The sequence below is a fragment of the Citrus sinensis genome, chromosome 3 (genome assembly GCF_022201045.2).
Source record: "Citrus sinensis cultivar Valencia sweet orange chromosome 3, DVS_A1.0, whole genome shotgun sequence".
NCBI lineage: Eukaryota > Viridiplantae > Streptophyta > Magnoliopsida > Sapindales > Rutaceae > Citrus > Citrus sinensis.
Window position 1 is genome coordinate 7670298 of NC_068558.1, and position 15918 is coordinate 7686215.

Sequence of the window (15918 nt, forward strand, 5' to 3'; positions counted from 1 at the left end):
TGATGTATGACTGTTGTGCACTTAACTTGTTTAGTTTGAGTGACATTCCTTATGCATTTGATAGACTTTCAAACATAGCCCCTCCTGGTTTGACTAACATTAGGGGCTTAAACAGTATTTAGCATAAATTATAAGGAGAATTTTATTCTCAACATTTTCGATCGGCGATTATTTCGAAGCTAATTTTGGTCTTCATCGAAATTAACGATCGTTGATCGCCGATGATCAGTGCCTGAAACGTGAAAAAGGATGACTTGCATGTTGAGAATCTAAAGCAAAGACCTTCTTTAATGCATTAGAGGTAATGTTCTTTTTTCCGACCTCTGTTATTGATCTAAGATTACAATATATACGAACTGTTATTATTATTATTATTTTATCTATTTTTTAATTTTGAATATTACAAATAAAACAAGTTTAAAACCTATAATAATTTTGTGACGTTCATAAAATGTATTTTTATAACTTTATCTAGGAGTTCTTTTTTCTTATTTTGGGTTAAAAGTATGAAAGGGAACGAGATATCTCAATTTATAAAAACAACTTCTTGTCCCCTATTACTATTGTATGGGAACAAAACACATTTATGGTCAGTCAAGTTATGCTTTCGACTGAATTTTATCCTAAATTGTTAATTGAACAATCTAAATATATTTTCTTTAAAGAATTTCCTTTGATTATTTGATTTTAAAAATAATTGGTTGTTGTATTTAACGAAGTCGTTACCAAATATGTCTTAGGTGGCGTTTGTTTTTTTTGTCTAAAATTTTAATAGATCTAAATTTGTCTGAATTCTAAATAGGGCTGAATGTCTAAATCTGAATAATATGTTTGTTTTTTTGGTTTGAATCGCTAAAAATAAATATTAAGTTGTTTGTTTTTAGTTTAAAAAATATGAAAACTAATATTTTACATTTATGCCCTTACAAATTATAAACATTAAAAAAACAATAAAACATCTCAAATAATATAAATAAGATTACATGCAAATTATCATATCATAAATCATATTCAATTAAATACAACTCTTTAATATTCTATATTATATATTTTAATCAATTTTATTATGGTTTTTGATGTTTTTATATGAAAATTTTTGTAAAAAATTATGAAGATAAATAATGCTAATTTGAAGAAAATAAAAAGATAAAAACAATAATAGTTTACCAATATATATTATCATAAGTTATATAAAGATGGATAATAATGCTAATTATTACGTTTTATTTAGGTAAGGATGAAAATTAATTAATTAGATAGGGATATTTTGGAGAATATTTTTTAATGATATCATTAGGACTTTTTAAATTAAGTAAAAAGCTAAAAAATTAACTTAATAACTTAATGACTTAATGGTTAAATTTTTTTATTAAGTTGAAAAACGAACAGACTTAATAACTTAACTAATTAAAATTAAGTCATTAAGTGAAAAAAAAAAAAACAAACAGCCCCTTAGTTTTCTAAAATTCCATTAACTAGTCTATACTTTGTACTTTTCTTTTTCAAGTCTTGCTTAAGATGTTGTATTGAATCAATTAAGTAATTCAAAAAATAAGAGATATAAACACTTTAGTTTAATCATTTACCCCTTTTTTTTAGTGATGAAACTTGACTTGCAATAACTTCGCAATAAATATCAAATATGTACAACTATTAGAAAAATTAAACACATTAATTAATTATAACGATATCGTTCTCCTGTATTGTAGCTTAAAATAAGACTGAAAAACAATGACGCGCTAGTCTTTAATTATATCTCTTTATTAATTTTTTTTTCTATATATAAAACTAATTAAAATATAGCTAGATAGATTTGTTTTGAACAAGCTGAGTTCATTTTTTTTAATCCCCAAATTATTAAATAGAGATATCTGCAGTCAATTATTTCATGCAAACATCATTAGTGTTCGTCAATTGATTAGTGTGTACATTAAATGCAATAAAGTTGATTTTTTTTCTTTTTAAGTAATGTAAAATTTTATAAATACTAATAAAAGTTTTATTAACAAATCTATCGGTGGAATTAAAAACTCAGATTCCAACTGCCATAATTGATGTGTACATTTTTTATTTTTTATTTTTGGTTTTGTGTGACTAATATGTTTGATTCGAGCATTGATTCATTACCACCCAATTCCTTTAAGCTTAACTTGTCTGAAAATTAGCTTTTGAATAACAATTGAACCGGTTCGGCTTGGTTCAATTTGGTTCAATTCCATTTAGTTTGATTTACTTCTGTGCATTTTTAAATGTCGGTCCACGTAGTTTCAATAACCTTTGAACAATTTGGTTTTTTTTTTTTTAGCAAATTTTCATTTCTACACTTTTCTTTTAGTTTCTTTTCTTTTTATATCACTTTCTTACTTATTTTATCAATCACCGACCATTTTAACCTTCATATTTTTTTATAATAATTTTACTAATTTTTTCATTTTTCTTTATACCTTTTATTAGAGAATTGTATTTTATTGACTATTCAACGTTCAAACTGTTTATGTTGATAACTTATTTATAAAAAAATTCAACATCATGTGATATGTAATCATATTTTCCATATTTTAGATATGTGACTGTTTAGTCATTTTAGGCCTCTATAGAAATGAGCAATAATTGATTATTGATAAGTGGTGTTTGAAACGTGAAGGAAACAGTAAGCAGGTCGAGAATTTAAAGTCACAATACCTTAAAGTACATCAGGTAAATTTTTTTTCAATCTTTACTTTAGGTATAAAAATGATACGTACGATTATTATTGTTTGTTTATTTTTCTTTAAACCTAAATTTATTCTAATAGAGAGTTATAGTTTGGCACACCAATCTTGAATTTGTTTAATTTCCGTTTGTGTACGACCCAATCTAGATTACAGGCAAATTATTAATCCAAAATGATGTCAAAAGGAATCATTGACTCAACGCCCATTAGTGTTTTATGCTGCAAATTTTCAAACTAACTTTATTTTAAGAGTTCTCATTAGCAAGTTGATTAGGCCTCCTTCAGTGAAATCTAATAATTATCTAAATTTCTAAAACTTTTCCATAGTTTTCTTTCTGTTTATGCTATCCCTTTCAATTGTTACTTTTAATGTTGGTTTGCATTAATAAAGTAACTTCAAAATTAAGGCAGAATAAAACACTTTTAAAAATCATTTACCTTTTTTTTTTTCTTTTTCTTTGTAAATGATAAAACCCACTTCACTTGCAATAACTTCATAATAAATATTAAATATGTACAATTGTTAGTAGTTATAAATATTAATTATAATCCACTGTCATCTTATTACTTATTATGTTCATGAGAATCAATTTACTTTATTATCCGAAAGTGTGAAAATATCAATTTATCCTATTTACTATTAAAAAATAAAAACAAATCCATCAACTGACCTCATTTTATTCCCATCTTCTAAATAAAAATAAGATCAATATTGAAGTTTTTATATTTTTAAGATAAATAAAAATTATCATTCTATTTGTGTGTGTGCATATTACAACTCAATAACTATTTAAACAATTTTATTTTGAATTGTTTGAGAATATTTTAGTAAATAATAATAATAATAATAATGAAATTAAAACAAGTCATATGAAACACAAACCAAGCCCTACAATTTGGCAATGAATGGACAAAAAAATTGAAATTCATGGAAGTTGCAAATTGCAATGCTTAAGGTCTTTTTCCACTTTTGATAAGGGGATGCTTAAAGTTGAAAGTTTGGAAATGTCATAATGAGGGGCTTAAAATATCCAAACAGGCCCCAGTGTGACTTCTGTCACAACTAATAAAAAAAAAAACTAAATAAAGAATGTAACAATTTATTTATTTTTTGTGATTAAAAAATTTGAATTGGAAAAACCAAGGTAGTTTCAAGAAACAATTTGGTTGTGTCTGTTGATGCTGCGGTAATCAGGGTGTATGTGTGTGTGCTGTACAGTACTGTGTGTTGTCTGATCTCATTTGTTTTTGTTTCAGAAAATAAGAAAGTTTCTTAAAACTTTTCAGAAAATGCTTTAAAGTTTGCATGTACCACAAGACAAGAGTGTTGCTGTGTTGGATAAAATACATAAATTTAGAAAAAGAAAAAGAGAAATTTGCATTAAATTAGAAAAAGAAAAGTTAATGAGAGTGAAGGAGAGAGAAATTTTATTGACAACTTTGATGTCTCTTCATCTCATAATATAAGTTTCTATTGTGAGCTTTGTTTGTTTCTCACTCTCTCTCTATATCTTCTTGGAGAGAATGAGAATGGCCCCAGTGAGCAGTAGTAGAGCAGATCCAAATCCCCATTTTTTCTAAGCTTTTTTTTAGTTGTTTTCAAAAGTACCCACTTGGTTTTTTTTTATTTGGCACCTTTGAGGCTTCTTCATCTTGTGTGTTTTTTTGGTCATTCATGGCCTTTTGTGTTTTGAAGATGAAGACACCCACTTTTATGGTTTTTGCTTGTGCTTTCTTGAAAGTCATGAAAATGTAAAGCTGAGTGAATGAATCACTTGTGGGTTATTTTTGAAGAAAGTAGTGATATAAAGATGTGATTTTGAGGTAAGATGATGTTGCGAAATTATTTCTTTAATGTGCTTGATTGTTCTTCTTTTACTGACTGTTGTTGGGTTGGTTTCTCCAGCTTGATTTATATGTTGAGCTGGATTTTTGTGTTTGATGATTTCAGTGAAACGATTTTTGCCTTCTTTTTTTTAATGTTTTTGCGGGTGATTTACTCATTGCTTGAAATTATGTTATCAATGTTTCTATTATTGTATATTCATTTTGGCTTTGATAGATTCTTTCAAGACATATTTTTCTCTCCCAGCTGCTTGTTCTCCTTCTTCTTCTTCTTCTTCTTTTTCGGCTCCCAAATAATGGGTTAATAAATAGCTTTACTTATCTGATTAGTGTCCCCGTTAAGCATATGATGAGTGTTTTCTGCTGGCTTAATGACATGTGGCAAAATTTGGATCAAAATTAATAATAATCATTGTGGTTGGGTATGTATTTTTGCACTAGTTGTTGGTTATTATCTTGAATTTTCTTTTCTCTTTTTAATATCATGCTAGAATGTGAGAATTACCATGTGAAAGTCAGGAAGTACCTGCCTGCCAAAATATATTTAGATGGTTCTTTGGAATTTTGTCATCATAATGAATAGTACGTTTCTGGAATTTTTTTTGGGGACCTGAAATAGTGGAGGCCGCTATCAATGAAAAGTACATTTAATTAAATGGAAGAAAGAATGTTTGAATGGTTTAGCATACACCATATTTCTTGCAAATATTATGTAGGAGTTTTAGTAATGAGAAAAATATAAGGAATTAAAGAAATAAAAATGATTGTCTTTCACAATATATGCTGATATTCTGACCTATATTTCACTTCTGTTGCAGGTTTCTCTCTTAATTGTTCTTTAGTTGGATAGTTAGATCGTATTTTGTTCATACTGACTTACAGTAATGAGAAAAATATAAGGAATTAAAGAAATAAAAATGATTGTCTTTCACAATATATGCTGATATTCTGACCTATATTTCACTTCTGTTGCAGGTTTCTCTCTTAATTGTTCTTTAGTTGGATAGTTAGATCGTATTTTGTTCATACTGACTTACAGCAATAATGGCATTGCTAGGAATACAAGCAGAGATGCCGTGTGAAGGCAATATTCCTGTTCCCAGACATTATTCCGATTGGAATCTGAATGTGAGTACTAATGGTAGGGCATGGCTCTCAAATGATGTTGATAGCATATTTAAGAATCGAAATTACTGCAATGGTGCTTTGTTACTGCCATCTCCCGATCAGCATTTGGTTCAAAGCAAGGAATTAGTGAAGCAGACAATGCTTAAGCAGGAAGCTATTTTCAGGGATCAGGTATTGTTCTGGTTCAGCCTTGAGTTTTTAGTTGTTTTGTTGATTACATCTCATTTTTTTAAGCCTATTTTTATTTTCAATAGAAATAAAACCAATTCTATTATGCGTATCATATTCAAGCATGCACTAATCAACATGTCTCGGGGAAAATTTGAATATATAGGTCTTGAAGTGGTGTTATTTATTGATATCCTTAAAGGTAAACAAATATTTTTGATGCTTTAATGCTTGCGAATGTATTTTATTAATGGTCCTTTGGCACGTTAAAGAACTGTGACTTCTGGTTGTCTTTAGGGCATCAAGTGCATTTATTTATTTTTAAAATCCTTTTAGTCAAGAGATCCTGAGGACTTGTAACTCTACTTCTTCAGATGATGGAAGTTTGGAAGGGAAAATGGGGGACTTGTTAATTGGCTATAGGAATCTGAATCATTGTGGTGAACCATAATGTGACTATTCATATATCCCTTTCTTTTTGTGTTTGTGTGTGTGTGTGTGCATGCATGCTCATGTGCATGTGTTGGTATTACAAACAGCGTCTCATATATTCATCAATTCTGATGCAATACTTGTTACTAATGAATACCTATCAGTTGATCTTAGACGCTCAAATGGGTTTTAAATGTTTTTGACTATCCAGATCCGCGAACTTCATCGCATTTATTGGAGACAGAGGGAATTAATGGATGAAATGAAAAAGAACGAGTTATTTAAACATCATCCACAGCAGGGGACCTTACAGTCAAATCCTTTTTCACCCCAGCACTTGTGTGATGATGCACAGAAGACATCTCATGTTTTCAGCTTGCCCAGGGTGAATCCTGCATTCAATCAGTCGTCCATTTCAACTGCTAAAAATGACCCATCACTTTCACATTTTGATGACAGAAAGTTTGTGCAGTCAGGTCCAGATCCTCCTCAAACTAAAGGCTGTGAGTTGGAGTCCAGCAAGAAGTTTGGTAAAATGGTCTTGGATCTTGAGCTTCCACCTACTGAGTATATTGATAGTGAAGATGAGGTGTCTATGCAAAAGATGCCTGAGGTGTCGGATCATCCTATGAACAGAATCTCTGAGGCTGTGCATAGGAGTGATTGGCAACCAGACCATGGCAGTGGTGGTTTTAACTCCGTTTTCCAGGAGGATAATTTGAATCCTGGTTCATCTTCTTCTAAAAGGAAATTTTTGGCTGATTTGAATGAGCCGATCAAGCTTGAGGAAGATTCAGGTACTGTGTCCATGTATTTGCCCGACTTGAATGAACCAAATAAGAATGAAGAAAAGGTAGCTGGTACATCCAAATTTTTGGTCGACTTGAACGAACCCGTTGAACTTCAGGAGGAGGCAGCATTGCCCAGTGAATTTCAAAGTCCTCTTGCTAGAAACACAAATTTCTCATGTCAGGATCTGGCTCAAAAGGGCATTCAAGTTCCTTCCACCGGTATAACACATAATAAAACTGGAAGGGATGGTGAAACTTGCTCAAGCAATTTGCACCCGGAGAAATATGATGATGATGCAGGTGAGTACAGTTGCCAGGTCACAGCAAATTGCAACTTTGTCAGTTTAAATTTTAGTTTGTATTTCAGTGCATCACTATTATATTTCAGTGCGTCACTATTGTCTTTCTTATCATCATAGGGAATAATTTATAAAAACTACTGTCATTATTACTAGATGATTTATAACTAACCTCTTTTTCCAGGGCAAGGAAGAAGTAATATTGCTTCTTTGTCTCCAGGTTTCATTGAAGAACTATCCACGTCTTTACAAAACATTGATCTGAAGCAAGCACATGAACCTGAAACTTTTCATCTTATGAATCAGAGGAAGAGAAAAACATGTGGTGAAGGTTTAGAGAGTCTTGAAAAAGATCTCTCCTCTAATAGCAATCCAGTATCTGTTTCTACTTGTAACATAGGAACTTCTTCTCGGCTTTTGTCTCTGACTGATATAGGGAATTCTAAGCCATCCTCAGTTTCATCTCCAAAGAAACGCATACGTGATATTGTGCGAACCCCTATAATAGTTCAAGCACTCCCATGCTTTAACTCATCTTTACGGTTAAGAAAACGTTCAAAATCATCTATTACAGGCCCTGGTGTTGCTGGTAAAACGTCTTGCCATGGTAAAAGTTCGAAGTTTGGCCCAAAATTTGATAGTGCAAGCTTCCATCAGAGAAGCTTTTGTAATGGGTCGCGTGCAGAGTCCAAAACATTGCAATCTCATCCACCATCCACCGATTCCAATGGCCTGGATGTGAGCGAAGAGAATCAATTGTCATTGGAGTGCCATTGCGGCACAAAATTTTCTACACTTTCCATGGAAATTAAATCTGCAGAGTATATGAATTCTAACCTCAGGGCACAAAGCAGTTCCTCAGATGGAGAAAGAAAGCTTGAAGATACAGTGATGGGGTTGGCTTGGTCTAAAACAAAGCTGGTACCAAAAAGAAGACCGGGTAGAAGAAGTGAATCATCAGCACAAGTGGAAACCTGTCAGAATCCATCTGAAGATGAAGACATCAAGAACGGTGCAAATGATGGGGTAAGTAACATTAGCTTGGATTGTGATCTTCTGCCCGAGTCAGGAGAGCAGGTAACTTCACATAAGCTGGTTGTGGAGGGTGGACTTGACCAAAAAATTTCATGTTTTGGGGCCGCCAGTGACCTGAACTTAAGCATGAAGGATGATGAGTCTTCTCCGACACCATCTCTGCCAACAGAATTAGGTTTTGAGGGACCAGTAAGTCCAGAAAATAAGGAGAGTTCTCCACCACGAGGAAATTCAGATGAAAACCAAGCTGAGACATCTTCTGAACTCTCGGGAAAGGAAGATGGGGATGTCCAAGAAGATCTTACCCGAAATGCAGCAGAGGCTATGGTGTCAGGGGAGGAAGATGGGGATTTGCAAGAGAAACTTTCCATGAATGCAGCAACAGCTTTAGTTTCCATTTCTTCATCTGTGTTTCAAACTTGTCCAGAAAAGGCTGCTTGTGAGCCATCTAAGCCTTCTAGGAGTGATGACCTTTATTGGTTTGCCAAGGTAGTTTCTTCAGTAGTAGATGATCCAGATGGTGAACTTGGAGTAGCTTTAAGTTCTAAGAACAATGGTGATTATAAGGAGTATATGTTCAATGGGCTTGACTACTTTGAGGCCATGACATTGAATCTGGTTGAGACGAATGTAGAAGAAGCAGACTGGTTTAAGACCAATGACCAAATAGGTGAAAAAGAGGAAGCAAGTGGTGCCACTTATTTGCCAAGTCAGCAAAGAAGGGGTAGAATGAGGAGGCGGAGGCAGCAGCGAAAGGATTTCCAAACTGAAGTTCTCCCTAGCCTTGCCTCTCTTTCAAGGGGTGAAGTGACTGAGGATCTCCAAACAATAGAGGCGCTAATTGAAGCTGCCAATGGCCTAAGGGGAACAGTCTGCACTAGAAGTATGAGCAGAAATGGGCGGGCACGAGGAAGGAAGCACTCGTTCATTTCTACTTCCAATCTGACAGATATCACAATCTGCTCACCATCAAAGCAGCGCACCAGCTTTAGGGAGAAGGATGTCAAAGAGGGAAGCCTAATTGGTTGGGGGAGAATAACAAGGAGGCGTCGGGGGCCAAGAAGTCCTTCTACTAACCCTTGGCTTAGGTGAAGTACGGTAAGGAATCTGTTCTTAAGTTCTTTTGGGTGCAAGGAGAGTACCGAACCTTCTGATTGTCTTGTACATATCCTCTCAAATATGGTATATGCATTTACTTTAATATATAGGAATAGAAATAGTTTTATCTTTTGAAAATTTAAAGTGTAGAGACTAAAGCAGTTGCATGTGTTGCTATAGCTGAATTGATTTGAGCTCATAGCTATCAAGAGTACTAGAGTAAACCAACAAAACTCAAATCAGTGAAATGAGTGTAAAGGATGAAGTATTATGCAGAAAGCACAATGGTGACAGATTTGAAAATGTTTTCTAGAGAAGTGCTTTTTAGTCCCAACTGTTAAATGCATATATTTGTTTGATGTTAGCTTTTATAAGTGGATGCAGAAATTTTTAAAGTTTAACTCATGCTTCAAAGCACATGAATTTACTCTCCATAACGTAATAATTAATCTCCCCAATAGTTGTCACCTCAAATTCATAGAATATTTTAAATGCACTTATTTATACAACTTGGCCCCCAGATTCCAATGGTACAAAGTATGTGCAAGTGCTTTTTAGAAAAAAAAAACGTTATTTTAATAAAATATTTTAAGAAATAAAAAAATCAACTCTTATTTTATTTCTTATTTTCAGTATATCAATTTTTTTTTTTAAACAGCTCATATCCACACTTATTTTATTGATTATCTCACTGCTCGCGGCCTTTAAAGAATGCGTGAGTTATTTAATCAAGAGATTAAAAGGTAAATTTTTAATCAAAACAAAATTATTCATTGGATACCAATGCTAGGATGACCTATCATTTCATACAAATATAATTATTTATTATTGCATATTTGTAATATTGGACAGATTATGTATATTTATAATCAGAGTAATGAGCAAAAGTTGTCAATATGAGCACAATTGTTTGTTAGCAGTTTTTTTTAATCTCTGACAACTTAATTTTGAAAATATTTGTAAAAGTATTATAGATTCGCAATGATTTTTGTTTTTGTTTTTTTGGGTCCATGTATTTTTTAATTTTTCATAAAAATATCAAATTATATAAAAATTTGACACAGATGCGTTGAGGTACTTAAAACACCAAACCATATAGAATGTAAAGAGTACTTGGTCATTTATTAATTCGAACGCATATTAATTAATTCTTCTCTTCCTTTCTTAAAGACAATGTCAAAATCCTTTGCAAACTTAATATTTGTGGTCCAAACAAAACAAGACATATAGAAGCAAAAACAGAAGGGAAAAGAAAAAAAAAAAAAAAAATTCTACACGGAGCTAATCAAATGCTTGAGCATTAAGTTGAGTGAAATGAGGACTTTGAAGTGCTTCCTGGAGAAGCTCATGATCATCCCACGAGTCTCGATAAGTTTCCAAGTTGGCATCTGAATTCACTAAAGCTGATATGCACAGACCTTTCCTCCATTCTTCCAAGTGCGGGAATCCAATTTGGTCTGCATATCTATCACAGTACTAAAACGTACACCCCCACCACAAAAAGAGAAAAAAAAATAATAATGATGATAATAATTAGCTCAAAATATATAATTCATTCAAGTGGGTTAATTTGTAAATTAATCAAGATCAAAATTATTGCACTTATTACCTCAAAATTAGCAATATCATGGGTGTTATGCTTAGGAATGCCAGCAACATCCCTTGAGTGATAAAACTCCTTAACGGATTGCATCATTTGATCCCATGATGGCAGTGTTCTTTTCCCAGACAGCAGTTGAGCTATCCATTTCGCTTGTGATTCAAAGAATGGGAACCCTATTAGCTGCATCCAAATATCCATCAAAAGAAACATTAATATTGTACTCTTCAAATGATTAGGCTTCTAATAAATTTATATAATGCAATATCAAAAGAACATCAGCCCACATGTAACAAATCGTTTGGATAAATATAATACTTGATGTTTTAATATTACATTCGCAATATTCACTGTAGGCATGTTCAGAAAGTTATTTTGTAAAATGGAATAATTTAAAAAAAAAAATTGGAAGCTATATATGGGGAAACTTTGCATGATATAAAAAGAAAGAATATGAATTATTAATTTACCTTTCTAGGAATGCCAACGAAAGAGAGGGAGGGAGCAAGTGAAGGAGGAAAAGTATGCTCATACAAAGGACCCACTCTGTCATCATCAACCACTACTATTCCTTTGGTGTCAAGAAATGGAAATGAATATGAATACCTACACACACATTTAACAGAAACTTTCAATTAGTGTGATGTTTACATCAATGGAATTATTATTATTATTTCCAACATATTACAAAGTTACAAGAAGTATTTGAGCCTGATTGAATAATGGATGTGCACGTAAGGTCCCACAGCAGAATCTCTCCAAGTCTAGAAATTCATAATCGCTATCAATCAGGCGACTTTTTGATATGGGAAATCTTTTCCAGCCAGTTGCGACCAGAGGGAATGATATGATAGATCGAGGGCGAAATTAGAAATTTCACTAGTCAAATGTTTTCAGCTGTTGAGTTTAATCTGGGGTCACCATGATCAATTTTAAATTACTAATCGTAATATCAGTATTTTCAAGAATATAGGGATGTTGTGTGCAATATACCCTTTTCATACTATGAGACTGAGAAGTGTTACGGAGACTATGAAAGTATCTAATTCTGCCCAAAGTAAAAATCAGTTTTTAGAAAAAAAAAAAATACTGAAATTCTTGAGAGAAATAATGAACTGAGGAAATTAATTTGATTTTATCTGCCTCTTACTTTTTTAAAAAATTTAATTTTATAAAAAAAATCATGTGCTACTACTTTAACAAACCACTTTGCATTATATAAAGTTAGGATCTATAACATTGTTTTGCACCAAAATGAATGTGACATTTAAATCATAATCTAACAAGGTAGTCCGACTGATAATCAAGTATAATTTGGAGGATTGTCATCGTGATCCCTACATTTTTATAGATATGCAATATATATGTATGTAGCTTCTATATTCATGTCAATTAGGTCCCCAACACAGTAACACTTATTGAAATGATCATGTATAATCACAAGTAACTAAGAATGGTCAAATGGTACGTTACCCAGTGCAATGCAAAATGGTGTCTGCAGTGACCCAAGAGCCATCTACAAATGTAACCCTTCCATCTTCTCGAAGGCAATCTATCTGCAAAACCATTACATTTTATTCAGTGTCATTGCTACAAGAATTGTTTTATGAAGTGCCGATGTATAAATAATGAAAACCTGTGGATGGAGATGCAAATTGTTATGTTTGGATATAACTTTTGATAAACCCTCTGAGATATTGAGAGATCTGGCACTCAGGTGAACTTCCTTTGCCGCTTCTACAAGCTCCATCGATATATCTTGTCCACTTAATGAATTCCCAACAACCACCACAACCTGAAGCAAAAAGTTAAATATAATAATACGCGCGATACAAGTTACAGGCATCTATTCATCAAGTTGACAAATCATATGATCTACACTTCATAAAATATGACCATTTAAGTACAAGACATGATAGAAACACATTATCTAAAGTATATGAGCGATACAAGTTACATATTAAGTACACGTGATACAAGTTACAGACATGAAAGAAACACATTATCTAAAGTATATATTGAAGTGAATGAATCATCCAATAACCGGAGAGTAAACTAGTTCTCTTCTGGTTGTATTCCTTCGTGTGCATTAATTAATGAGGATTGCTCGATCGATGCTAGCCTGATTTAGGTCCAGATATCCATACCGGGCCATCGATCACAATATAAAGATTTAGCAGATTTATGACATTATATTAAAAGAATAAAAAAAATTTTTATATTCTAGTGTGATTCAAAGATGTTAATCAAGAACTATTTTTTCATTACCTCATTGTGAAATGGTTCTGGAACCCTGTAAATGTGACTGTGCATTTGCTTCCTTTTCCATTTATCCATTCCTGGACATGAACGTGAACGAATTAATCCAAATAAACCAGCAATGACAACAAATATGTCTAGCTCTCTCTCTCTCTCTCTCTCTCTGTACATAAAATATAAGTACAAACATGGATGCATGATTTTCACTTTTTGTTTTATCAAGACTGTTTCTCGACATGATATGATTTTGCATTAGGGCTCAAAATGACCTTTGTTTAGCATTTCGAATTTTGACCGCATGCAATCTAGCTAATTAACTAGCGTGCTTTCACATACATACCTTTGATGGATGGCAATCTAGGGTACGAGTAATGGCCAGTGGCTACAACAACAGCGTCAAATACTTCTTCAACAACTTTGTCAGCTTTCTTTTCTTTGCTTTTAACAACCCATTTGATCAGATCGTTGCCAATTATTAACTCACCACAATCCAACATCCCCACATATTCAACCCTAGTGTTAAACCTAATCATCTCCCTTAACCCAAACCGCTGGCAGAAATCCTTCAAGTACAACCAAAGCTCCTTGTGCCCTGGAAACCTCCTCACGTCCCTTCCCTTTTTCACCACAAATGGAAAATCAGTGTACCCCATGATCTCTCTTGGCGACGTGAGCCTCAGTGAAGCATAAACGCTACTATGAACCTCGGTTTGATCTGTATTAGGATCATACAACCATTGGCCACCAACATCATGGTTTTGTTCCAAAACCACCACCCTATGGCCTTCTTTCCTTAGCTCCCTCGCCGCCACCAGCCCCGATGGTCCGGCCCCGATCACGCATACGTTCTTCGATTGGGCACACTGTTGATGATCATCGGAAACCATGGTGGTTCAATTCGATCAATGGATATGATTAATAAATAATTAAGGTTGATTCTGTGAGATCAATGTGTTTGTGAATGTGAAATGTGTGGAGGATCATGGGGTTATATATATATAGGTGAAATTTTGGTCACGCAAACATATAAGGCCATGATAAATTAATATTATATTGGTCATAAATAATAATGTTAGAACAGAAGTGGTTTGCTGGCTGGGAGACACCCGTGATCTTTTAAATTAATCATGATTCTTTTGTAATTTGGCTTTTTCTCCAGTTTCTTTTCTTTTTTTTAAGTTACGATAAACATTTTCTTCATATTTACTATCGGAATTTTATTGGGAATAATATAGATTATAGTGCAATCTATATACATGTATGTCTATCCCTACTCTTACTAAGTGTCAGTAAAATAGAATTGGAGAGGAGGGAATTTTAGTCCGAGAAGAGAAGCTGGGATTCAAATGTGTCCTCTCGAGAGGGTTGGTTTCCAGTTACCCCTGAGTCGAAAGCTCAATGCATAAAATTGTATATAATTAAACAGTGAAAATAAGAAATAATTAACAATTAATTTCTAAGCTAGCTAGCACTCTGATTGCCTGCATGGGCTGGGACCCCTTGGATCAATGATCATGATGAACTTGACCGGCAATGGCTGAGCCAAGCAATTGAAGATTTCATGCGAGCCCCAAACAATCATACATGAAACCTAGCTAGCTAGATGCCAGAAAGAAAACTTTTAATTTTGTTCTCTGTGAATTGACCGGCGAATTTACTTACATATTAGGAAAAAGTTACCCATATTTATTTATTTAAAAATAGGGAAATGGGCAAAGTTCAATTTTTTTTCTTTACTTTTCTTAATATTTGAAGTTAAGTAATCAGTTAAATAAAATTACTTGACAATTTTTCAGCCATGCTCTTGGGGATGAAAAGCTAGCTAACTACGGCGGAAGATACTAATGTCAGTCTCTTACAATTGAGTTGAAATGGAATTCAGAAAGATGCATCATACTTGATCATATAACCATACCATTGTCACTCAAATCATAATACCTAAGATATATTTTTAATTACAGTCCACTTATAGCAACAAAACTTATTTTATATCCTTCCAACCTACAAAATTAAACTGTTGTTAATTTTATGGTGTAACCATGGCCAATTTTTGGTGATGGATATGAAGTGTGTGTGTGTGTGTGTATCATGTTTTCAAATTCACATTTTTTTAATCAGTTGTTTAAATATTGAACAAATTTCCACCCATATGTATTTAGCCACGAAGATTAAAACACATGTTTAGAATAAAGTAACAGTAAAAATAGAAAAATTTAGAATACATCAGAGGTAATACAACTAATTAATGTATGTAATTAAATTTTAATATAACCACCACTTGCATAGCATCTTTTCAAAATAAATACACAAAAGTCATAATATCATTTACTTGTTGTATGGTTGATATGATGCCTCTGATATATATATTCTAACTTTTTTCAAATTTTAAATACTTTTTAGTTTATTTTCAATATTGAAATCCACAACATTAATCAGGAGACGCATGCAAGAGGATTTATATTTCCTAGAACTTAAAAAGAATACCAAAAAGCAAAAGTTTTGTATATATTCTGTTGATTTGATCAACAAATTAATTAAGTAGTTAGTCTC

At 32.7% G+C, this 15918-nt stretch overlaps 2 protein-coding genes across 5 annotated transcripts; one reads left to right on the plus strand and one right to left on the minus strand.

Moving 5' to 3' along the window:
• The first annotated feature begins 3916 nt into the window (after positions 1-3916).
• On the plus strand, positions 3917-9868 carry LOC102608133 (uncharacterized). Of its 3 annotated transcripts, none has more exons than XM_006477543.4 (4): positions 3917-4537; positions 5534-5857; positions 6498-7377; positions 7561-9868. In XM_006477543.4, the coding sequence occupies exons 2-4, from the start codon at positions 5603-5605 to the stop codon at positions 9501-9503; spliced, it is 3078 nt and encodes a 1025-aa protein (XP_006477606.2). In that variant the 5' UTR covers positions 3917-4537; positions 5534-5602; the 3' UTR covers positions 9504-9868. The 3 variants fall into 3 exon arrangements, with proteins under 3 accessions (XP_006477606.2, XP_006477608.2, XP_006477610.2); XM_006477545.4 differs by having other exon boundaries at positions 5616-5857; XM_006477547.4 differs by having other exon boundaries at positions 3918-4537; positions 7597-9868.
• A 751-nt stretch (positions 9869-10619) lies between these two features.
• On the minus strand, positions 10620-14337 carry LOC102614730 (flavin-containing monooxygenase FMO GS-OX-like 9). 2 transcript variants are annotated; one of them, XM_052438277.1, is made up of 7 exons: positions 13709-14337; positions 13378-13448; positions 12746-12904; positions 12583-12665; positions 11580-11715; positions 11119-11292; positions 10620-10974 (listed from the first exon to the last, which is right to left on the minus strand). In XM_052438277.1, exons 1-7 carry the CDS (start codon positions 14253-14255, stop codon positions 10861-10863), a joined length of 1284 nt encoding a protein of 427 aa, XP_052294237.1. In that variant the 5' UTR covers positions 14256-14337; the 3' UTR covers positions 10620-10860. The 2 variants fall into 2 exon arrangements, with proteins under 2 accessions (XP_052294237.1, XP_006477724.2); XM_006477661.4 differs by having other exon boundaries at positions 10620-10985.
• Between the last annotated feature and the right edge of the window lie 1581 nt (positions 14338-15918).